The sequence below is a fragment of the Ochlerotatus camptorhynchus genome, unplaced genomic scaffold, assembly GCF_037179485.1.
Source record: "Ochlerotatus camptorhynchus isolate MF236.1 unplaced genomic scaffold, CSIRO-AGI_Acam_v1.1 ptg000404l, whole genome shotgun sequence".
Classification (NCBI taxonomy): domain Eukaryota; kingdom Metazoa; phylum Arthropoda; class Insecta; order Diptera; family Culicidae; genus Ochlerotatus; species Ochlerotatus camptorhynchus.
In genome coordinates, this window is record NW_027040890.1 from 2,031,439 (window position 1) to 2,056,583 (window position 25,145).

General features: G+C 41.3%; 1 protein-coding gene across 1 annotated transcript in view; it reads right to left on the reverse strand.

The window, feature by feature from the left end:
• Positions 1-1,653: 1,653 nt before the first annotated feature.
• Sp1 overlaps positions 1,654-25,145 on the reverse strand; it is a 118,175-nt gene continuing 94,683 nt past the window's right edge. The window contains exons 2-4 of the mRNA XM_065233579.1: positions 4,275-4,567; positions 3,419-4,209; positions 1,654-3,358 (exon numbers count right to left, since the gene is read on the reverse strand). Of these exons, the coding sequence (XP_065089651.1) occupies positions 2,979-3,358; positions 3,419-4,209; positions 4,275-4,567 (1,464 nt within the window). The 3' untranslated portion in view covers positions 1,654-2,978. The remainder of the gene's footprint in view (positions 3,359-3,418; positions 4,210-4,274; positions 4,568-25,145) is intronic.

The following is a 25,145-nucleotide window of genomic DNA, read 5'->3' on the forward strand; positions in this document are numbered from 1 at the left end:
ATTTTGCTCTTGTCAGGTGTACATTGGACATGTTATATAGGACGTTTTGTTATAATCACAGTTACATAGGTCATTTATGTTTTCAACATTATTTGTTTTTTTTTAAGCATTATAAGTGCATAATTTAAGTTATACGAGTTAAACGAACAATATGAGTATTGGACAATGCATCAACTTTTTTTTAACGGTGTATCGCAACACTGCCCACAGATTGTTTTGGTCGATCGTTGGTGGTCGCGTGAGCTGCTTTTTATTTGATAACAGTGTTATTTTAGGGGCTGTTCATTAACTACGTAGACAGCTTTTCGGTATTCTTGATCCCCCCTTCCCCATGCGTAGACAATTGTCCATGTTAAAATTTTAAAATTTGTATGGGCCGTGGATAATTGTCAAAGCACCGCCCCCCCCCCGCCACACGCGGAAATTGTAGAAAAATGCTTGACATGAAAATTCCGATGTGCACAATCACATTGTTTTGGTTTGTTTGAACATTTTAGACGTTTTACTCGTATAAACACAAAGGACCGAAGTACAGATCTGCATTGTTTTGGTTTTTCTGATACTTCAGACGTTTGTCTTGATGAACATAGTCAATGTCTTATGCAACAGTGAAACATCGTTAATGCAAATTTGCACTTCAGACGTTTTGTTCATTAAGAATTTTCTCAATTCAATTGACATTAATCGGAATGTGTGTGTGTGCATAATGTTCTTAGGTACAAATGTTACAATGTGCATTTATAAACTCGATTTGTTTACATTTGTTACTTAGGACCTTTTGAAAAGTTAGGCGAGATTTGTTTATTATTTTCAACCACGAAATCAGCTGTCAAAGTGTTCGACTTGACAGCGGGTTGTTTTTTTTTTAAATTTTCAACCAGTAGAACGCTTGTATAAGTGAAACTGCTCACTAATACCATAGAGGTAACTCTAAGACAAGTAGGTCCCGAAGAAACGTGCTCAACTTTTTGGCTCACCTCTGGTACTATCTTCGGTCCCAAGCTTGTCGAATCACCCCTCGAAACATAGGTAAAACCAATAACCCCTCATTTTATCTGTCAAACTTTCATAGCGAATCAAAACAAACATTGCGTAGTACTAGAATTTCGACTAGAATAGGGTACGTTAATCGTTTGCTTGGGACCAATAGGCTACTAAAGTGGTGAGCCAATTTAAAATCGTTAGTTTCGTATTGATTGTTGCTAATACTAACGGTGGTAAAGAACTCTATTGATTGACTAAATTTAGGGATTTTCCGGAACTTCCGGTAGATCATTGGCCCTTATATGCTGATTATACGACCGAATTCAATCTTATAACAAACCTACAAATGTTTTCGAAAAAACCTGGTGCATTTCATACCAGAGACATTCTTATTTACTACGATTAGTTCCAACCTTGAGGTACCATTCAAAAGGGCAGCTGTAGCTGCTTCTGTAATACCTTAATAATTAATGAAAAACTTACCATTTGTTTCTGTAAGCAGACTGCGCCTGAACAAATGAATATTTGAGCAAAGTATTCAACGGTATTCAGAATGATTTCCAAACTCGAAAGGAAAATACATGGCCAAGAGAAAATGTTCGGATCCGTTCAGATTTGGGCTGTGATATGTGTGTTCTTCGGACTACAAAAACTCAACAACGTTACTGATTCGCGATTTTCACAGTTTGATTTTAAACTTTTTATTCATCTCTGTGTTCACTTGTTTAGAATAATTAAAATATTTAATAAATTTATGTTCCGCATGCTCACACGGTCAGGGCAATTACTTCAACTGTGTTTCAATTAAATTTGTTGATTTTATTTTGTTCTGTATGCCACTGACTCCTTACCGCAAAGCTTTCATTTTCAACTTTGTTTACATTTTACCTGCCTGGGGGGATAGCTTGCCATTACCAAAGTTAATTGGTTATCCGTGGAATTACCAACAACAACAATCAGCCCGGCGATGCGATGCTTGCCTGTGCGTCGCATCGTTAGCTTGCACTTTTTCGATTAACAATTTCCGAATGCAGTGTGCAGTCGTAATCGAATCAATCAATTTGGAAAATTATATCTGATGTAATTGAAGTTTTTTAATTTACTTGCAAGTTTAATCTTTGTGTGTATGTGTGTGTGTGTGTTTTACTCTTTATCCCTTGTTCCACTTTGCTTATTTCGTGTGGGGAATTTTTGATGTTGTTGTTGTTGCAGTTGATATGTTACAATTAATTTACATTAAGTTATAACGATAAGTTGAATGGTTTCTTCTAGAGTGAGTTTTTTTCTTCTTCATGTGATGTTTGCATCTAGTTTCCACCTGGTCTAAAGGGGTGGGTGAGTTTATTTTCCATATCCATAATAAAATAGCGCTTTGTTCGTGTCTTAGAATTCGTTTAAACTAGGTTAGGTTTATATCCTCTCGGTCGAAAGCGGGCGAATAATTTATACACTTTTTTATGTTTTAAATTGTATTATTACGATCTGCTCAATTTGTTTCGGTTTTACGATTACGACCCTTTTAAGAGCGGTCGGTTTACGTTCGCTTTGCTCTTTGCCTTCACTAATCTAATATGATGATTGGTTGTTTTCGCTTTTCCACTAGCAAATAATTTAACAGTATTACGTAAGTGTGGGTTTGTTTTCATTGTTTTTTTTTTGTTTGTTTAATTGTTCATAACAGATTAACTATATACGAATAGACACATTAATTAATAATAAGAATAGCGCCCGTCGCCGGGGACCGGTGTAGTTTTATTATTTACATTTAGAGACATCACAAATTGTTGATCTGTTACTTTTCTTGCCGTTTGGCAACCCTGCTGTCAAATTGCCTGGGCTGCCAGACGCACACAAGTATGTGTCGAGTCTTTTGTACCCGTGAAAATTTTTTGCAACCCATGCCTAAATGAGAACCCTGATAGTAAGGATTTATTTTTTCTTCAAAAGGGGCCCATGACCTGATGGTGGCCAAAAAGGGGTGCCCCCAGCATACCTCAGACAATACCCGGTTTGACGTCTAACTGGCTGACGTGTTCCAAACCGGGGCTAGGTGTATGCGCATGGTGGTGAGGGGTACCCGGTTGTTGCGAGGGATGACTCAGTGTACCGGGGTGGCCACCCATCGTCATCCCCGGAGGCATTGCGCTGACGTGGCCGCCATGGTTTGCCGCACCTGGGCTACCACCTACACCGCCTCCTCCGGGAGCTCCACCTCCGCCGCCAGACTGTTGCTGTTGCTGCTGTTGGTGGAGATCGGTTTGGTTCGTCTCCTCGGAGTCGCTGCACGAGTCGGATGAGTTTTTCTTGGTCGTTCCAGTGCCAGCGCTGCCGTTGCCACCGGTCGTTGTTGATCCGTGAGTTTTGACGTGTTTTGCTAAATGATCACTTCGCATAAATCGCTTGTTACAAACGGGGCATAAAAATCGCTTCTCACCTGTATGTGTGCGTAGATGGCGCTGGAGTTCATCGGATCGGGTGAAGCGCTTGCCACAGAATAACCAATTGCAGACGAATGGCCGCTCGCCCGTGTGCCATCGAAGGTGAGCCTTCAAGTGACTTGTTTTCCCGTAAACCTTGCCACAGCCGGGAATGTGACAGCTATGAATGTTCTTCTTACGTAGATGAACTCCGGCCGGTCCGAGCCGTTCCGCTTCCTGGCAGTTTGGGCAGTCACAGGTGGCACGGCCCGAATAGCGACGCTGACTGCGAGGAGACGGAGCCTGCGGCGTTGGCGGTGCCGGTGACGGCGGTGTATGTGACAAGCCGAAGCTACCGACGCCCTGAGATGGTAGCATACTTTTGTATGTATCCTGCAGCAAGTGCTGCCCGGTGCCAAGCAGGTGTGCCGTATTCGTTAGAGAATGTGTCAGCGTCGAATAGTCGGAACTGACGGCAGCCGAAGCCGCGTAGTTTGCCATGGTAGCGGCATGCATTCCGGCACTTCCCATGTCCAACCAGCCGCCGGCCGCTCCGTGCATATCCCACCAGCCGGAGTTCATGTTATCGGTCTTGTGGGCCGTCGCTGCCGAAACGGCATTGAACGGCCAATCGTAAGGATGCCGTGAGTAGACCGACCCGAGAGTCGTTCCCTCGACCTTCCCAAGAATACCGTGCTGCATGTGCGGATTTTCGGCACAAGCCGGCGATGTGGTGGCTCCCGGGAAATACAAGTCACTACCGTAGGACGGCGTTGAGGAAGCCGCGCATGATGACGTTATTGGGCGACTGTAAAACGAAACAAGTGTCAACAAACAAAAGTGCTCTCGCAAGCAGGGCGGGACGTAACATACCTCGTCGTAAAATTCGCCATCGGACTAGCGGTCGACGAAGCGGATGAAGCAGACGATGACGACAGTGTCCTCTGATTCGATTGTATCACGTTGCTGGCCGCGCTGCTAGTTGCCGCTTGTGGACTTCCGAGGGAGTTCGGAGAATGTGGTCCGGAAGAGATGGGGCTTTTCTTCCACGGATGAAACCCTTTTCCAACGGCAGCGTCAGCTAGTGGCGGTGGTGACTTGTTGGACAGTTTGTTGCACTGTGCTGCCAGCATTGCCAACGGTGTACCTCTAAGCCCTGGATGGTCCTGCAAACAAAAGAAAACAAAACAAAAAATCCTCATTAGAACCACGACGTACATACGATGAGAACAAAGCCAATTTCCCTACCGAAGGGAACCGCCAGACACCAGTTCGGAAGTCATTGACTGTGCGCGGCCGTAAAACAAGTCTCTTCCGAGGATCCGCCGCAAACTAATTCAATCGTTTTCTCGCGCAACTCAAAACTCATTAATTCCGATTCTAATTTTTTACCCTAATTTTTCAAACTCCTCTTTGCGGTGGGAAGCTCGGCTAGGGAACGACGAGCAGAGCACGTCCCCACCACTACCACCGCCAAACAGCCAAATGAGCTCTGACAGCAGTGCGAGAATCGGAGCGGGAGGAAGTCATTATTTTCAGGGCACCAGCGTTGAAAGACAACAACAAAACCACCGAGACAAGACGAGAATTGACCGACCGGCTGGAACGGCCGGCGCTTGGATGAGTTCAGACACGCGGCGTTTATCATTTCGGTGGTTTTGTGGAAGGAATATTAATTCATAATGCGTCCCCCACACCGCACGACCGACCTATCCTCTACCGAAATCTTCATGGATCCAAGCGAGAGGTTAGCTCTGCCGGCGAGATCGATTTTACGACGTTGCTTCCTCCGGTTGGTTGGCTTTTATGAGCCAATTTCTAGCTCTACTCCTAACCTCATTTACAGCTTCCAGGTTGCCATTCGAGTCAGTTTCAGAGTCGGAACCGACGGGAGGTGGGGGAAACGACCGAGCCAAAAGTGAGGATGCGGTGGAGGAGGAGGAGGAGGAGGACCTTCGCCCGTTTCAGGGAATTGCTGTCAATAAATTACTATTTCAGGCGCAGGTCGACCGGCGGCACACGGGCTTTTATGCGGGGCGAGATTTGTTAAATATTTATACTGGGTCTATTGTACCCGTGCATAGTAAAACAATCCCGAAAGGGGTGGGGTAATAACCATAAACAAATCAGCTTGAGTTAACAAGTGTCCGCGGACAACATTGTTGCCCGATTCCGAATGTGAGGTTGATGAGTTTTTCGAGTGAATGTGACACCTCCGGGCATGGCCGGGGGATGTCACCGACGAGAAAATCATCATCAGTCTTGAACTAATTTTCGGTAGTAGGGCAGGTATGGTAGTGAAAGGAAGTCAAGGGTGCCGCTGATCCGGATAGCAAACGCCGCGGCCGGCCGGCCATCAATTGGGGCGAAATGTGAAGATCGATTTGTTGATTTGATTAAAGTGGTAAAATCGGTTGCTGCTTATGAGGAGGTGGAGGAAGAGGAGGTGGAGGAAGATGGAGAAGTGGCGTGGGCAACGATTAGGGCTCTACAAAGTGGTTCAGTAAGTTGACTGGATTGGTACGGGGGCAAGATGACTGATGAGGGCGGGGGTTGTGCGGGGAATGTTTTGATAATGGAAAAGCTTTTATATTGTAGTATAATTATGGTGAGGTGAAAGAGCAAGAATCAATTTGCATAGGCGCGATGGGAGCGGGAGCGGGTGTTCGGCGGGGTGGTTCTTTGAGGTGTGGGTAAACGGTCGGAAGATTTGAGTTTGATGTTAGGTCTGGGCAATAGGTAGCAAAGTGATGTTATGATGTGCGATTTTTTGTTAAGTCATCGATACCGTCGCGGTCGTAGTCAGTCGAATAATACGGACACTTTCTAGTCTTTGAAATAAACATAATGGAAATTCAAGCGATAATTTGAGCAAATTTACACGAAATAGGCAAAAAATTGCATTATTGCACATGGAGAAAAAATACTACCCAAAAATTTAGTTCTTATTACTTAATATTGAGTTCAGCCTCTCACTTGCACTCTTTATTATTGTCATGAATTGAGGAAAAAGTACTTAATTTTGGGTACTTTTTCATCTCCGTGTAAGCTTGCCAACAGACCAATGTTCTGTTATTGAATATGAAGCAACAATTTTGACGTTACCAGCAGTAGGGTTATATGACCAACAGCGCTTATTTACATGCAGAGTTAATGTACACGTGCATCCATCCCGCGTGATAGAGACACGCTTTCTATAAGATCGTAGGTGCCAGGTACATTTCGAGACGTATTATTTCGCGTTTCTTTTTTGTTCCTACTTGCCTCATTCGTGTCACATGTGCTGTGTCTCATGCGCTAAGCTCGGCGAGCTCCAGGGAGATCGGCAGCGCACCTACCGTGCCGATTCAAATTTCGGACACTTAAACTCGAATTTCGGACACTTTTAAAAGTTGATTATCTCGGTCGAATATGATCCACATGTCTTGTAAATTTTAAATTTTTTTGACTAGTGCCCTCCACGATCATCTAACATTATTACTTTGTTTCTAACTGGATGTAATATTTAATTAAAAATGAAAGTGTCCGAAATTTGAATCGTCCGAAATTTGAATCGGAACGGTACGTCCTGCGTGCATGCTAAAAGTGGCTGGTTGGTGATAAAAAAAAACAGCAGAGAACTGTTGTAGTCCTGTCACATTCTCGTGTTGCTGGCACAACTGATTGATTTCAATCAGTTGGTATTCAGTTTTTGAGAGTTGAGAGATTGTTGTTTTATAGAAGTATTTCAAACGGAAGATGAGTAAAACGATTACGAACCAATTACCGGCGGAGTTATTTGCTACCAATCCATGCGCATAGAATTTTCATGGTTCAAAAAATTGATTTAGCTCCACCAAGTTCAAACGATTTAAAATCAGCACCTGATCATTCTCACAAAATGTGTTCTCATTAGGATGCACTTGCACGAACTGCACTTGGCCCTTTGAAGTTTATGTGGGAATTGAAAAATTGAACGTTAGGATTATTAGTTATCGATTGATTAGGAAGATAATGTTCTTCTGACATGGTTCATTTACTATTCAGTAGACAAAAAATTGATGCTATTATGTCATAAGGGCAAGATGCAGTGTTGCCCTGAAAACAGCCGATTAATCCTACCAGCACGTTATCAACTTGGAAATTAATTAAGAACAAATTTTCTTGACATTCAACAAAGTTGTAGCTGGGAAATTTTCACGTAAGAGGGGGGCTCCGATGGACAACTTTTCAGTAAATCATTGGTGCAGGGCTAGAACGATGAGGACAAAAAATACACTTTTCTTATAGTGCAGAATCAGTTCGCCACCAAATTAGCTCAAATTTTGGGATATTGATCAGCCAGATTTGGATCCGATTGATCTTGGTGGATCAAATTGATAGGTATTTTGCAGCTGGCAGAGAACCAATAGTTCGGAGGGCCCTTTAAAAAAAACTTCGTTGTTGAAATTGATTCGTATGACTTCATCCATCAGTATTTTCAGCCTTTCAAGCTGTAGCCGACATCACTAGTTAATTCAAACATCTACTTAAATTTGAGAACTGTTCAAATATATTTAGACAAAAAGCATGGTATGTTCGTCCCAAGTAGTAGTCAACCTGAAAATATGATGAGAAATAAGAAAACTGGATTGTAAATTTTGGGATGAATCCAACATATTTGTCACACTCAACGGTCAGTATATGAATCGAAAACCATGTTTCCAAAATGTTTATTTAGTAGGTTCAATATCTTTGAAAGCTCTGTGGAGCCGAAGGACTAAACAAATATTACAATGGAGATCTAAATCGATTTCCTATATTATTTTTTTTTTGTTTGCAACGCATCGAATCTTGACAGATCCACAAACCCTTTCTGTCGAGGATGCTGATGTTCGTTTTTGCATGCTTTATCGGCCTCCTAAGGGCACGTCCATTATCACCACCTCTTCATGCAGCACCTCTACCACTTCCTCTGTTGATTTACTGGTGCTGTCTGACAATGCACCTACAGCCACTACACCAGGGTACGAACTGCTATCCGAGTTGCAAGGAATTTTATAGTTTTTCAAGCAACTTCGTGGTACTTCAGGGAACTTTTTAAAAGTTCAGGAAACTTTCTTGAAGTTCAGATTTTTCTTTAAAGTTCAGTTAACTTTGTAGAAGCTCACTGAACTTCATTGAACTTCGTAGAGTTTCATCGAACTGCTTCGATAACTCTTCTTCTACGTACCTGAAAAAGTTATAAGACAACCACACTTCATACACCTCGCCGCTCGTAATTGACAGTATGGGCTGTTCATACTGTCGCTAATGTGATTAGGAACACTTATGCTTCCTAATGTTCCTTTAACTGTTTTCACTAGAACACTGTCCTGTTTTTGAATGTTTCTTTGGTATTATTATTATTATATTTTGTTTTATGCATTAAGACCAACATATGTCAGATAAATCATGAGCTAAATTTAGTGAAATTATTTGAAGTTCTGAGATCATGGAAAAGTTCAGAAAAAATCGTAGAAGTGGGAACTTTATACAAGTTTAGGTATCTTCGTAGAAGTTTATTGTTTAATGGCAGGGAACCTCTTTATTATGCAGGGACCTTTTTTATAACTTCAGAGCTTTGATGAAACCTCATGGACTTGAAATAGTTCAGAGAATTCCGCACAAATTCAGGAAATTTCGTGCGTCGAACTTTGCGCAAAATCAACGAGAAACGTAGACGTGAAGCAAGCTTTGATGAAGTTTTGTGTACTGCGTAATAATTCGAGGAACTGCGTATAACTTCATATAAGTACAGGGCATTTTGAAAAAGTTTAGGGAATTTCGTAAAGATAGAATACTTCAGGTATCTTCGTTTCAGTTTAGGGAACTTCATAGCAGTTTGTCAGAGATCTTAAAAATCTCAATGAACTTCCTGAAGATGAAGATTTTGGACCATCGTTTAATTTCAAGGTACTTTTTTCTAAAACCTAAGGAAATTTTGTAGATGTTCAGGAAACGTTGCATAAGTAACAGCATATTCTTTCAGATATGCTCCCTAGATAGCCAGGAAGTTTTAAAAGATCAGCATTGGCTGATGTTCTCCTGATCTGAATTAGCGAGTTGCTAAAGAAAAGGATGACTTAAGAATGTGCTTAAGTTTTTGAATATCATAATTTTTCAAATGGATAGATCAACTTTCAACACGGTATTTTCCAAATTTAAACCATACACTCTGGTAACATGGTGGCAACGTGGTGATTTGATTGGTTGATCTGTTGCAGGTTGTAGCAATGGCTGTTCCACTTTCTGGTTTGTTGTAGCGAGATGGTGGCGCTTGGTGGTCACTTTGTGGAATTTGTGCCGATACTCAGGCGCTTCCTTCTGACACTGTTGGTATGCAAAGGCAAGGTCGCCCATTATCTAACCGAAAAGGTTATTTCTTCTAAGCGATTACGGACATCGACGCGAAAACGATGCCATCGAAACCCTCAGAGCAATGGTCAGCAGAAGCCACCTAGATCGTACCGTGCCAACCAGAAAGCGATTTGAAGGAACAGAACAGAAGGTCGGTAGACTTGGTGATATTAATAATTGGAATGGTAAATATATCACTGCACTGGTCTACAAGCTCATCTGAGTTAAAGCCAACGATGCCCGCTCATGTCACTATTTTGCTGCAGCTATTTAGCATAGACCGCGCCATCACCCAGTGGGTCACCGCTTCTGTTATAGAATTTATCTGAATGCTCGATCACATGAGGCACATTAAAAAAAATCTGAACATTTTCAAAGTAATGGTAACAAAGTACAAGTGAACGCGTAAAGGTAATACGCCAAGAAAAAAATGTTCTGCAAAAAATTCTTTCACCCATTGAATTATCATAACATTGCTGCATTCGTAGCATTCCGATATAATCTATTCGTATTTTGAATCCCATCTAACAATGTATACCAGTTGTGTTGCCGATGAATGGTTAAATTACGTTGAAAATGTGTGAACGTCTTGCCACGGTCAAATCCCCGTACTAAACAATACCGATACACTTTTTGTAGAATTTTTGTCCATTCTATATTTTGAAAATAACGTGTCAAAAGATGTTAGTCATGCAAGTGCAGTTAAGTGTTGAACCGGTAAAAATAAACAAAGAATATTCTAATTGACCGGCAAATTAATGGCTTTTGCTATTAGAGGATTTCAAGAATTTAAGCACTGCAAATATATGCTACCTTTCCTCTAAAATAGGAATGGTTTGTGCAAACGCAAATGAATGTCGGTCAAAGCAACCAAGTTTCAACAGCCTGTATTTCACTTACCTACACCTTCCAGAACTTCGAGCTCTGCAGTTCTAGCATTAATTGTAGCACATGAGATGAGGCACATGAGATCAGCGCGAGCCTCGCGCACGCCAGCATTTTTGGGTGTCGCATTTGTTTCTCGCTCGTATCTTATTCCCGCGTGTCTCTTTCTCGCTCGTCACATGTTGTTTTCGTTGCGACGGGAGACGGTTTGTTAAGAGTCTCGGCAGCACATTTTTGCACACACGAGAAAAATGTAACTCTGTTTACATGTTTAAAAAAAAATTAATGGGTTTTCAACCGGACACGCCAGAACACGGCGCATGAAAACGACCCAAATTTGACTGTAGTTAATTCATAAATCACACGTTCGGCACACCGCTTGACCCAGTTTTCGGCACAGATTGAGATATGCAGAGTTGAACACCCCTTGAGAATACTTCAATATCGAAAATCTTCTGCCAAAAAAGTTAGAATTTTCAAGTGGCGTCCCAATGAGTATATCATAGATAACCCCTTCACCAGATGACCTAAGTGACATTTCAAGCTGAATTGTAAGAACAGAAGTTGATTATTGGTTGATTTAAGGTGTATTAAGCTGATTAACATCAAGCTGAATATACAGTAGATTAGTAATGCATGAAGCGAATTGTATCCCCATAATTCAACCTCAGTAAGTTAGCTGATCTGAAGACTGAACAAGACTTATTTAGGCTTAATACTACTCCACAAACCAGCAATGCGCTACAAATATTTTGATTGATGGGAAAAATAAGAGCAAAATTATAGAAAGTATTTTCTAAAGCTAAAGAAAAAATTCAACTCTATGAGTTACTTTATGTATTTTTTTTATTTATCAAATCAAAACAATTTATTGATTTTTCGAGATACTTTTAAAAATCAAATTCTATCACTTTTTATGCTCGATACATCTTATGATTTCAATGCCCTAGAATTTATTGAATAACGGAGATCAACGTCAGTAGACAAAATGCTATCTGGAAGACAGAAGTGTTAAGAACAAAAGATTTAATTAAAAAAATCATATTTATTAATTAGTCGTGCAGTTATAATTGTCAAGGCTCTGAGACTTATTACAAATTACAGAACAATCGATAGAATCTTGCGGACAAACTCTGGAATTTTTAGTATTTTTAGTGTTGATTTCAAACAAATATTGAGGAGGATTCCCCAACTATGTATGAAGAAGAAGTTCTGAGCAGAATTCCAGAGTTATTCTGACCTGAAGTTCTTGGAAATTGTTAGAAGAATTTGGAGAGATTTATGTGGAAAAGATTGCAAGTTCTAAATTAAAATTAGGAAATGGAGCTGTGAAATAAAATTTTAATGAAAATTTCTACCTGATTCTAAGGAAATTTGTATGAGGATCGTGAGAAAAAAAGAAGGTAATCTACCAAGCGTTACTGGGCAATGAGAATGATTAACCACTCGTGGTTGCTACTCCGTTATTGCTAGATCACCTGTATTACACAGAAAATCAACAAACGATGCATGGTGATCTCATACTTTGCAATAGGCAATTACAGCGCCGACCGCGTCCAAATGTAGGTCATTTAGGAAATGGGTAGGAGTGTCTTGACGTGATTCTCGCTTTGTTGAAAACTGAAAAATCCTCCTCACTTCCACGAATTTATCAAAAGCTTTTCAACAGAATTGACTTAACGGAGTATTGATTATTATCATTGTGACACATCGCCTCGGCCTCGATTTTGGCAACATAGATGAACTGCAGTCAACTTTCCACAATTCGATGTCCACTAGCTCGAGATTGAGTTATAGAACCATGGAAAACATAATGTCGTGGCTACTGCGATGGCGAATTTGTGTGGGATTGTTATTCTATAACTAGATAATTCTATAACTCGATGGCCCCTTAAATATCGAGTTGTAGAGAGTGCACTGTAGCTATAGCCCTTTAATATCGAGTTGTAGAGAGTGCACTGTAGCTATATTTTCAATAACGAGATCTATATGTACTGAATTACTTTGGAAAAGTTTGGAATCACTTTAGAAAAGTTAAGAATCACTTCAGAAAGTACTGAATAACTTGAGAAAAGCTTTGGATTACTTCAGACATTACTGAACCATTTCAGAAAAGCTTAGCACGTACAGGATCACTTAAAACAGTACTAAACTTTGGAAAAAAATTAATCATTTCGAAAAAAATTGAAAACCCTTGATCCGTGTATTCAGCCCATAACATACTTAATCAGCCCATAAAATACTTAATTGTAGTGGATACCAAAATTAATTGAGTGGACTTAAATGGAAGATAACATTTTTTGCTGATTTATTTAAAGCATTCCGCTAACAACCCTATTTCATTACTTCACTGGGAACTTACTTATAACTGGGAACTTTGTTTTGCTCGAGGTTCTGCCCACGAATGTATAGGAAATTTTTTATAAATGTTTTAATGTTTTTCCTGAAATTTGAAGAAAGTCAAGTATGATATGAGATAAATAAGAAAAAAATAATTGGTGTTTACGGAACTTTTAGAAATTAAAAATAAATTCAAAAAGTAAAGATAAAGGGACTTTGTAGCTGTTCAAGGAACACTAGAGCAATATTCCGCCCCTTGCGTCTTTGTAGTTCGGAAACTGCCCACTGCGCCTCCTGTAGAGTACGATGCTATGCATCGTGCAGTATCGATAAAGTGCAAATGTTTTGCAACGTACCATATCAACTAGATTTTACACTATTTGAAACAATGTCATCAACGTCAGGGGTGGGTAAATCGTTATTTTAGGCAGATTTATATTTTATGGGCGCAGGTCAATTAGCTCAAATTTTCGGAACACAGCACTGCACTGGTTGGAAAAGACTGTTGGTTAATGCCTTGAAAAGCTTATAATTTATATTGCTGTTAAGCTTTGGGCTGCTTAAAATCACCAGATTTAGATGTTTAAAAGCTGAACAAAGGTTAAAGTGCTCTATGTACAACAATTATTCAAACTAAGGCTGAATTAAAATCGTTGAAAGAACACTTGTTAAGCATCAATTTGTTACTTGGGGAGCCTTCTTTCAACTAATAACTTCTCTACCAAATTGATTAAACTTCATCTTCATGCACTTTTCATTTTTTTCCTGAAATTCACCCTGTGGTCCATGTGCGCCTATCCTACTTTTGAATTGCTGAGCTCATGTCCACGATTCAATGCCGTAAAGGTCAGTATTTTATATAAAGGTCAGTGTCTTCTAGAAAGTGAATTTCAGCAAGCTATGGAACATAAGCTGCATGGTTACGCAATCCACAATAATGAAAGGCATATGCTGATGCAAGCTACCTCGTACGTTGATAATGATGATTTTCATGGAATTGGAAAATTGCATCAGTTCATCTCTCGATTTTTTGTTTGTGGGAAAATGCCTCTAAAACTGGTTCAGAGTTCCCAATTCCCGTATTATGGGTAAACAAAGCATTGAACAAAAGCTATTCCGACCGTCTATGGTGCTAGTGTAACACATCATCATCGCCACACCGCAACGACATTATAATCGACGCCCGTCTTGTTCAACACACCACCAGAGCACGGACGAGCCACACCGCGCGCCGATAAGCATCTGCATAATGTAGCTCAATTTAGCTTTTCACGTGGTAAGCGCATAGTTCGTTCTAGACTGTCACCTCCGGACAAGTTGGTCGTCGGTCGTCGCCGTTGGAAAGGTAGGATGGATGCATGGCGGACCCGGGGTGTGTAAACCGGATGAACAACGGCCAACCCCGCCCCCGAATGGCCGCCGATCACACTAATGGCATTATGACAAATTAGTTTTGTTTTATTCGTCCTCAGTTTCAGCCCACTTGTGATGGCTGCGCCACGGCTGCCTTCGAGGTGACAAATTTACGAGCTTTTAATGGCGCTGCGTAACTATTCGTTAGGAGTTCGTTGTGCTTTATTTTGGATGTGGTGTCGGAGTCGCCAAGCAAGACGGGGGAAAATCGTCACCGTAAATTTGAGCGATTCGAACCTCGTTAGCAATTTAACGATCCCATAATAGAGCGATCCGGAAAAGGTCGAAAGTGCACTTTCATAATTACAGGGCCGCTGCGTTCCGACACTTTCTCGTTGTTGGAAAGTCAAAATCATTAACACATTTTATAGCACTCACCCGAAGAGCAGAGCCGTCCGGTTTAGGGTGTTATGCGTGCCTGCAGTGGGTACCATGTAGGAGGACCGGGAGCACACCGAGGCAAATTAAAAGATCAAATAAATAATAATTGCAACCGACTCCCTCCCGTCTTGAGCCCTGGAGACTCCTCGGAGAAAACGGACAGAGCTCTGCCAATAATGGCGCTAATTATCGGCTTTCCGTTTTGCGCACACGTACTTTAAGCCCTCTCTGCCCTCGAACTGGCTGAAGGTGCAATTTGACTCCCCCTTCAGGGGTTCAATTCAACTGAGCGGCCCAGGGATGGACTTGCTTTAATTAATTCAACCCTCAATTAAGGTCGTCGATTTCGGGCAATTTATGTCGAGTACGGGTGCTGCATTCCGAACCCTTTGAGCACCCGGCAGCATGTGGGAGTCGGCCGCTAATTGGAGTTGAATTTCGGTCGGCTGAAATGTGAACTTCAACCGTTCTACGCACGCCACTGTGCGGACATGTCCAAGTGTAATCGAACAATCGCGCTGGGGTGTCAGATGCCTCACATAGATATCGCATATCAGTGGCCCTATTCGTGTGATGACTACACTCTTAATTACGAGGAAAAATCTGTAATTAAAACCAGCGGCCCGTCATTTCACCAGACACACAACAATGTACATATATGAAGGTAGGTTGCAGGCCACTGCGCGCTGAAATAATAACAGGCCATCGCTAAGCGGCTGTCTGTCATCGAATGCGTTGGTTGGATATGTGCATTAGCTACTAGAATTCGCAGAACAACAACAACACCAATATAGAAATAGATCCCCAGCGAGAGGTCAACGACCTGGTTGCGAGTAAGACCAGCAGAATCCTCCCAACGGCGAGGACGTAAACAATAACATCCCCACATTACAAAGTTGCTGCCGTACTGGACTTGTAGAGGCATGACAAGAGAAGAAAAAAGGCTTCAAAGTCCGAGAAAAAATGACGTCAATTAGCTGCAGTTAAAAATTAAAACACGCAACTTGGTTGGGCGCTGCAGCATCACCATCAGCTTCAGTCAGAATATACGCTGTTGCCTTGTAAGTGGCAGCAGAGCTGTCGCATGATGGGAGCTCGGTTTTCCGCTGCTTCGCCGGTGATGGGAACAATTAGAGATGAATTTTAAACAGTTTTCCAATCGATGCGTCCAGGGACGGGAACTGTGATAGACGCTCCTCACGATGTTGAGGTGGTCTGTGGGTCTGCTTCGGGAACGTGAAAAGTGCGTGCCCGGTGGTAATTGATTAGTTTGGTTACAATGTTTGAAAGTGGATTGCTTGCTGCCCGGGGCTGTGAAATTAGAGTCAGCTCATTTCAAGACGAATTTGAATAATGGGTTGGGTTTTTTTTTGTGGATAACAGCTATGGATCGCTGCTTTTACTGCAGTGGGAATGATGATTGTTTTAAATGGTTTCTTTGTAGTCAGCTGTTTGAAGAATATAATAGAACCTATATGTATTCTTTAAAGATTTATCTTCCAAGTCCTTGGAAAAAAAAAAGTGTCGATGACTCCATCTTCATTTATCGCACAATTTGCTATTTTGCACGGCTTCTGAGATCACCTTTGAACATGTTGGTGGAAAATCGAGTAGAGAATGTATTTCGCAATTAACTTGCTATTGAACATATCAATAATTATGCACTCTGATCGAAATATTGTTTCTAGAAAACACCGCTTTTATTACAATTAAACAATAGTCGAAATGTGGTCATCGAAAGAAGCTATATTGGTAAACATACCACAGATTTTCCGAAAATATTCATACTGCAAAACTGATTTATCCCCGGCAACATATTATGAATTTGATGATCAAAAGTAGGGTTAGTGAGCCAGTTATGACATATGTACATTTAGAAAATGGTACACCCAACCGGGAAATATAAGATTCTATTACAGATTTGCATGAAAAGTATGCAGAATTTACAATGTTTCGTGACATGAACAGGTTATGAAGTGGTCGCCGGAAGGTTTTTAACATAATTTTGAAATTTTTATGATAGCTTATTTTTCGAACAAAGTTTGTTTCCCCAAATGCATTGCGCCTAGAAAATCATTTCGTCAAGGTTTTATACAAAAACTACAAGGGACAGCCCTATGGGGTTGTACGCAAAAGTGACGTTGGACTACGTGGGCTTATATAATAAAATCCTATTTGTTAACTGCAGCAGCAGCTTGTGTTTTATGTAGTAATAGGAATTTGAGTGGGGTTCTCTCTGTTTATACTCTTTAGTATGACGCGCTTTACATAGATGGCTCACAATGACTCACGAAGAGCTACTGATTCCGATCAATAGCGGTGCGGCTTCTTCCTCCTTCTATGGACGCTCATGTGGGGTGCAGCTCGCTGCTTGCAGGCAGCCTTTCGTTGTGTACTGGAGAACACCCCCACTCACCACGCGCGCGGAGATTGAATAAACACCGTTTGGTGAAACCGGATGGAATTCAACTTTGAAATCTGTGTTAGGGAAATCGCTTTTCACAGGCAATTGGTGATAATTTTAATTATCATAGCAACAGTTGCACATTCGTGCAATTTTCAATAGTAACAATTTGAAAAATGATAAAGTCTTAATTTAAACAGATGCGTCGAAATATTTCTAATCGATTGGTGATACAATCATTGAAATTGGTCCAGGGGCAGCTGAGTTACAGGGCTGTTACAAGATTTTCTAAATATGATCCACGAAATCCGCGATTTCTCAAAAGAAATCCGCGATTTAAAATACTTATCCGCGACAAAAAAAAACTGTTTTCATTGACTAAAAATAGCATTTGCATACTACTACATGGCATTTCAAGCTTATTGCTTATAGCATATTAGATTTTTGCTTGCTCTCAACTTTGAAGTACTTTCACATTTTAATTGAGAGCTTCCTATGCCTGTACCATCCTATGCCCTAGAAAGTAGATAAATTTTCCAACTCGAAAAATTAATAGACTGGACGGGAATCAGTCGCCTCCAGCATGGACTTGCTTTGTAGCTGCGCCTTTACCGACTGAGCTAAAGGAGTATCGTTTGTAACCTTTAAAATTAAAAAAAAATAACATCATCTTCAGTTATTTATGTTTAGTATAAATTCATAGTAATTAATGAACATAATAAAATACGCTTACATTATGAGATTCTATTGAATAATACTGGCCAAGATTTAAAAAATAAATAATTCATTTTCATTTGATATGCAAATTTTTTTTGAAAATTTACCTTTCCGTCTCTGACGTATTTTTCTGTCCTAAATATTGCAGTTAATTTGGCTCTAGTTTTCTCACTTTTTACCGATTCAAACCAAACACCCTGCACAAAATCGAGAAATTACCAGAGTTTCATAAGTCACACTTGTTGGTCACGAAATTATAGGTTTTCCAAATCGTCCAGCCGGGATAAAGTCTGTAGTATCGAAATATGTCCAAACAGCTTCATGGTGTCTATACAGATAATGTTAAATTATTTCCACGTATACCAGATGATCTAGGTTCTCCAATTCGTCCAGCAGTTCAGATGATTGGTTTTACTAAATAAACAAAGACTAGGATAATATCTGTGTTATCGAAATATCGACTTGGAAATCCTAGAACATTTGGCATACACGGAAATAGATTGGCATGATCGACATAGACACTGCAAATTTGTTTGGGCATATTTCGATACTACAGATATTGAATTAGTCTTAGATGATCTAATAGAAAAATAATCTGATCTCCAGAATGATTTCAGATCATCTTGTATACGTAGCAATAGGTCGGGTACATTCCACATAGACACTTTGAATCTGTTTGGACATATTTCCATACTACAGAAACTATTGGAGTCTTGGTTGATATAGTAGAACAAATCACCTGAACTCCAGGACGATTTGGAGAACCTAGAATATCCGATATACATGCAAAAATTACTCCCATATATACGATTCGTTTATGATTTGACAACGAAAAGTACTATGTTCATATTGTAAAAAAGGAAAATGTCTCACATTGGACAGACCTCAGGAAATTTCCGTGTAAATCCGGTGTGACTTATGGAATTGAGATCATTTCTCGATTATTTGCAGCGTGTTTGGTTCGAAACGGTTAAAAATTGAGAGCCTAATGAACAAACATGATGACAGCAAATGAATTCAACATTTTGACGTAGGACTACGTCTTTGATTTCTATATGGGGGTACACTTTTTGAAAACTGAAAATGGAACATGTAACAAATTAAGAAAGATTTTGAACGTTAATAACTCAGCTGCCCCTGGTCCAATTTCAATAAATTTATCACCAATCGATCAGAAATATCGCTACGCATCGTTAACAATGCTTCCGAATGTTGATTTTCAACAAGAAACTATTGAAAATTGTAAATTTCCAGCTTTTCTAAAAGCGTCGAATTAACTAACAAATCCACCAATTACCTACATGCATATGCTGCTTCACCAGCACAGTCGTCAGAGAGTAGTAAGTAGACGAAACAAGTCGAAGTGGCATTCGCCTCCGATCCTCGGGCGCGTGCGAATAGGGAGGATGGAATTGCGTAATATTTTGCACACTCATCGCCATATTCAGAACCAAACGCAAATTCTTCGAGATAACTACCATCCGTCGTCTGACTCGCCGTGGCGGTGTCTGACGTATCTCCGGTCTGATTTACGAGGTGTGCTGAAGGTGTTCCTGAAAAATGAGATCCGTGATGCTGTCACCAACACTTAACACGCCAAGCGTAAGCGGCCATGGATGTCATCTACGTTTTGAAGTAACAGAGACGCACTCTGTTTGGTTTCGGAGGTTAAATCATCACCAACTTTGGCAACAAAACGGCTCTTTTCAGAGCCACCAAGCTTATAACAGTAAAGAGTAGGAATAGAATTCATCTGCCTGTTTGTCCATATTAAGAACCAACGACCACACAAAATGCTCATGTAATCAATCTGGAAGTAGGGGTGCAAATTATTTTGATCAACCTTGATCAACTTTGAATCGCCACGGCCGGATATTTTCGATGGAAGAAGCAACAACCTAGCATCTTATCCGACGAAGACGGCAGGAAACATTTGTGAAGCCGAGTTATTCACGAAAGAGAGTGTTGATGAAGGGAATCGATCAATTTAGATAGGACCTTTTGAGTTATTGAGTTATTTACGAATGAAAGTGTCGATGAAGAAAATCGATCAATGTAGATAGGACCTATTGAAAAGTGACGCGAGATTTGTTTTCCGTACTGAGCTCCAATGCTACCGACGCCAGGGAGGCAGCTCCCAGAGATGTTATGCCTTAGAACATGCCGGTGGCGCCGACTGAGATTGGACCAAGGCCTGCTGGGTTGAGAGTTAATCACGCTAACCACCGGTGCCGATATCTATCACGGCGAATGAGAACGACCCAAATTTGAGTTAAGTTATCTCAGAAATAAGAAATAAAGTGCAGGAACTCAGCGATGAGTAAATTTGCCTCATGTTTTCCCAGAATTTGAGAAAAGTAAAGATTGGATTCACTCAGTCTATTAGTACTTCTCCGAAACTGAATTTAAATTTTCGTCAATTTTCTCATTTTCTTGCAGATTTTTTATGTTTTCCACAGGAAACCTTGAGACAAATTTACTCATCGCTGAGTTCTTACACTTTTGGCGATTATGAGTGAACTAAACTCAAATTTGGGGCAAATTCGCATTCGCCGTGTACGCAAAAAGAAAAGAGCCAGTGTCGCTACTTGATAGCAAACTACTCATAATGGGAGGAGTCTTTGTAGCTTTTCTACCACTTGGTTGCACATCATTCTGCTTTAAGCTAAAAAATATATAAAGCAGCGCTGCTGTCTGGTATCAGCTCATTTTCGCTTCGGACGGCGGGGTCAGCAATAACAGCAGTAGGAAGGTGGTTAGTCCACTTTTCTATAACCCAACAAGCAACAATTGACTGGTCGTGGCAAAGGAGGTACCAATCGTCATCGCAAATTCTTCGAGATAACCACCATCCGTCGTCTGGCTCGCCGTGGCGTTGTCTGACGTATCTCCGGTCTGATCTACGAGGTGTGCTGAAGGTGTTCCTGGAAAATGAGGTCCGTGATGCTGTCACCTACAGTAAACATGTAAGTAAGCGTAAGTGTCAATAAACCGGCCTTCAAGGCCATCAAGCTTACAGCAGTAAAGAGTTGGAATAGAATTTATCTGTGCTTGTTTGTCCATATTCAGAACCACAAGCCCCCAACGACCACACAAACTGCAAGTTATTTTGATTGATTCTCGTAATCAACTTTCTCTTTGAAAAAGATAACTACAAATTTGTACGCCTACAATTCAAAAACGGAAAGAAATGAGATAATAGATAATTGATCAATTGAAAGAACTTAATGAAATTCACATTTATTCCGTCCACTAGCGGTCCTACGTCAAGCTTCCGTTCGTGCCCCTAGACACAGACCCTTCTACTTTTTGTGACAGCACATCAGTCTCTTCGCGATTTTCGCGACATCATTTAATGTTTCCGCGATTTTCGCGACTGAAAGTTCAAATCCGCGACAAATCCGCGAAAATCACGAGATCCGCGAAATTCGCGAAATCTGCGCCTGTTGTGGTAAATGACTGGACAAAATAAAATAGACCCCACGGCGTCTGTTCTCCATGTTAGGAGCGGCTGATCAACGTCCTGGTGCCAGCGTGGGACTCTAAAAAGTGCTGTGCACGATGGGTCCCCGGCGAGACAATGGGGGCTGGTGCAGCAAGCAATGCATATATGGACCGAAACAATCGGCGTAGACCCAAGCAACGGAAACGGACTAACGATTGGAAACTCGGAACATGAAACTGCAAGTCTCTCAATTTCTTGGGAAGTAACCGCATTCATTCCGATTTATTGAGGGTAAGCAAGTTCGAAATCGTAGCGCTGCAGGAGGTTTGCTGGAAGGGATCGTCGGTACATACGTATAGGGATGGTTATACCATCTACCAGAGCTGCGGTAATACACATGAGCTGGGTACAGCTTTCATCGTGATGGGCGAAATGCAGAAGCGCGTTTCTGGGTGGTGGCCAATCGATAGCAGAATGTACAAGTTGAGGATCAAAGGCCGTTTCTTTAATGTCAGCATAATCTACGTGCACGGACCTCACTTAGCAAGTGACGATGACGATAAAGACGCTTTTTACGCGCAGCTTAAAAAACTAATGGAAGACCGCTTCATATCTTATATAATTTTATTGAACTGATTTACCTTGTTGCTGACTAATTGGATGTACATATTTATATTGTAATTATAAGTCTAAAAATTTATTTCGCATGTCGGGATTCGAACCCGCAGTCGCTGGTTCATAGGCGTCAACAATACCTACTGGACCACTGAAACATATGTGTGGCAAAAGGTATGCTTATTATCTTGAAGCACGTCAAATTTAAGTTTAATAAGAGCAACCAGAAGAGTATTATGCAGCAATGCATAATTGTAAACAACAACTGGTGACATTAAAACATTTCGCTCATTTTCAAGTGCAGTTAACACAATGTTGACACAAGTGCGTGATTTATTTCGATGGTCATTTGGATGCTATTTAAGTGCCATAGTTGAGTAATATGTTTAGAATGCGGTCTTAAAATTCAGTGCAATATAGCTGTCAAACACAGGAATACAAATGTTAATACTTCCAACGTCGTCGCAGCCAACTTCTACCTGCTCCTCTTCTTTGTCTCTACTGCTGCCGCTGCTTGAGATTATAAAGGTAGGCAGTGAATTTAGAATAACTAAAATGCCGGAAATACAACGAGTGACACAGGCACTGACGACATTTAACAAATCACATCCTCGTGTTAGTCAGCTTTGTACACCTTAAATCAACCAATAATCAGCGTCTGTTCTTACTGTTCAGCTTGAATTGTTCAGCAATCAGCTTTATGTTTGTTTACAAACCATTGAGGTTGAGTTGACAATGGTGACAATTCACCGGTGCAGAACCGTTTTAAATACGAAAACGAGATAAAGATTGCTGACGTTTATCGTACGCACACTACGTATATGTAAATGTTTTCGTTGGGATTTTTCTTTTTACCGATGAAAACAAATCACTAAACATAGTTGTACTTCAGCAATCTCCATTAGTGGATTGAAACCAAACGTCAAACCGTTGCTGCGGAAGAAGAATAGACATTTTTTTTTCAAAAAAGTCTAATGAGAAAATCATTTTGAACCAATTTGAATCAAATCAATTATCAAAAATCCAAATTCAATTAGCTTTGATTTATGATTGAACCAACTATTTATATAGCGAATAAAACTTTACAGTTTTTTTACAACAGGTTCTCTGTTGTCATTTTCATGTTGATATCTTATTAAGTGTGACAGTCGTTGTCGTCGTCGATCAAACCGCCGACGGAATTAAACGGTCAGGGACTCGATATACTAAGCAGAAGACCAAGCTCCATATTATACACACTAAGTTATATTTTACCCAGTTCGGAAATATTTAGCTGATATTTGTACAACCATCAGAGTTCAGCGAAACCTTTTTGTGGAACTCAGCAACCAAACGCAACTTTTGCTGCAATCTCGGTAAAATGTGTTTACGGGAGATGGGCTGGTTTTTTTTTTCGAAATTTGTCAATTTAAATTATGTGTGTAATTCATAAAATGCGCTAACATCAATTTTGACGACTTCTCCATTCTTACATTCCCCATTGGATTGACAAACTGTACCTCAATGTTATACTTCTTGGTATCTGCTGAAGATGACTAACCAGCTTTGAAGCGATGACAACGCCTAGAACGGGACAAACCGCGAAAATGGCCCCGGCGACAGCTCACGTAGCATGACCAAGCATTTTCCGCACACCATCGCCTGTTGTTTATTACACATTTTACGCGCCTCATATGCTGCGATCACTTGGTAGTATCTGGTCATCGGACCGGCGCACTCATCGAAGAAACTGTCAGTCTGAGTCTATGGGCTCCGGTCGTCGGCTTGCAAGTGGCTGGATGCGCCAAATCATCGTGTCTGCCGCGGCAGTTCCCTTTTTTCGGCGTTTCAAATAACTGCTCACGAGCCCAAATCCTATTGTTCTACCTGGCTGGTGAGCGAGGCAGTGCAAAGACCGAGTGGTTAACGAGAAGAGCGAGGGGGAGGGAAGTTAATTAATCAGATGAAGTTTCGACGAACGCGCGGACAAAGGCGTCTTCGTCGCCGTCGTCGCTGTGAAACAATGATGTGCCGGGAGTTTGGGCGCAAAAAACGCGGCACCAAAGCAAAGAAGCGCCGCCATGGCAGCGATTTAATCGTGAAGAAATCCAATTTTTCAGGCACTTGATGATGATTCAATTACCGATGAGCGACACTTGGCGCTTTTTTCGCTGTGAGAAAATCGAGCACAAAAGTGGGCCAATCACACAAATGCACGAACGACGGACGGACGGCTGATGGATGGATTTTGGGAATTGGCATTTCGCAGCGGCGGCGGTCTGATTAGGATCGCAACTCTTCCAGGAATCGAATTGCATGTACGACCCTCGTCTAACGATCCTCGTGCAAGGATCCGCCAAAAACCCCACATAAAGAACACATGAAACGAGGCGATCTCGTGCGTTTTGTGATGTAAGAGCTGACTCGGTTCTGTCTTGTATTTTTTTAAGTTGATGGTGGTGGGCGCAAAAAGAGCACCCAAGATGCCGAACGTGTTCAAGCAGCCGAGAAACTAACGAAACAAAAAAAAAATCTTTTCAACTCTGGCATCTTCAATCATCTCACCCCGGACAGACCCGGGACCCGAAGAAAACGTCAATCATAACCCGCCGGGAACGATCTTTTTTAATAGCCCAAAGAACCATGCCGACGACTTTGGGCCAGCCAACCGAACTCTGGAAATGTCAATGCATGACAGAAGCAATAAACGCGACGGCAACCCGTGCTCTCGGACGCTCCAGAAGGAAAGCAATTATTCGCTCGATGGAAATCAAACTCTTTCCCACAGCAATCAAATCAATTTTCCCTTTCCGATTGCGTTGCAGGCGGCGGGCAGATCCGAGTCTTCGGTAGTCCGATCCAAACCGTATTAGTTAGATCAATTTTCTTTGACGGAGCCAGTGAGACTGAGGAACGTTGTAATTGCCATCACAGCGTGCACGGTCTAATTAGACTTCAATGTGGTGTCGGGTGACATACGGGACGCGAAAGTCTTTACCTGGGCGGTTGGATGGTAGGGAGGCCCATGTCTCCATTAACGCTGCCAATGGGAGGTGGTTATTTTTTGTGAGTGCTCAAGTTCCGCGATGGATACTTCATCGCCCGTCTGTCAGGTGCCCATCGCCGTAGTTTGGTGGGGAATTCCACCTCATCGCATAAATAATCGCCTCCGCACTATAATTCCCCATAATGCAATTAGAAATCCATT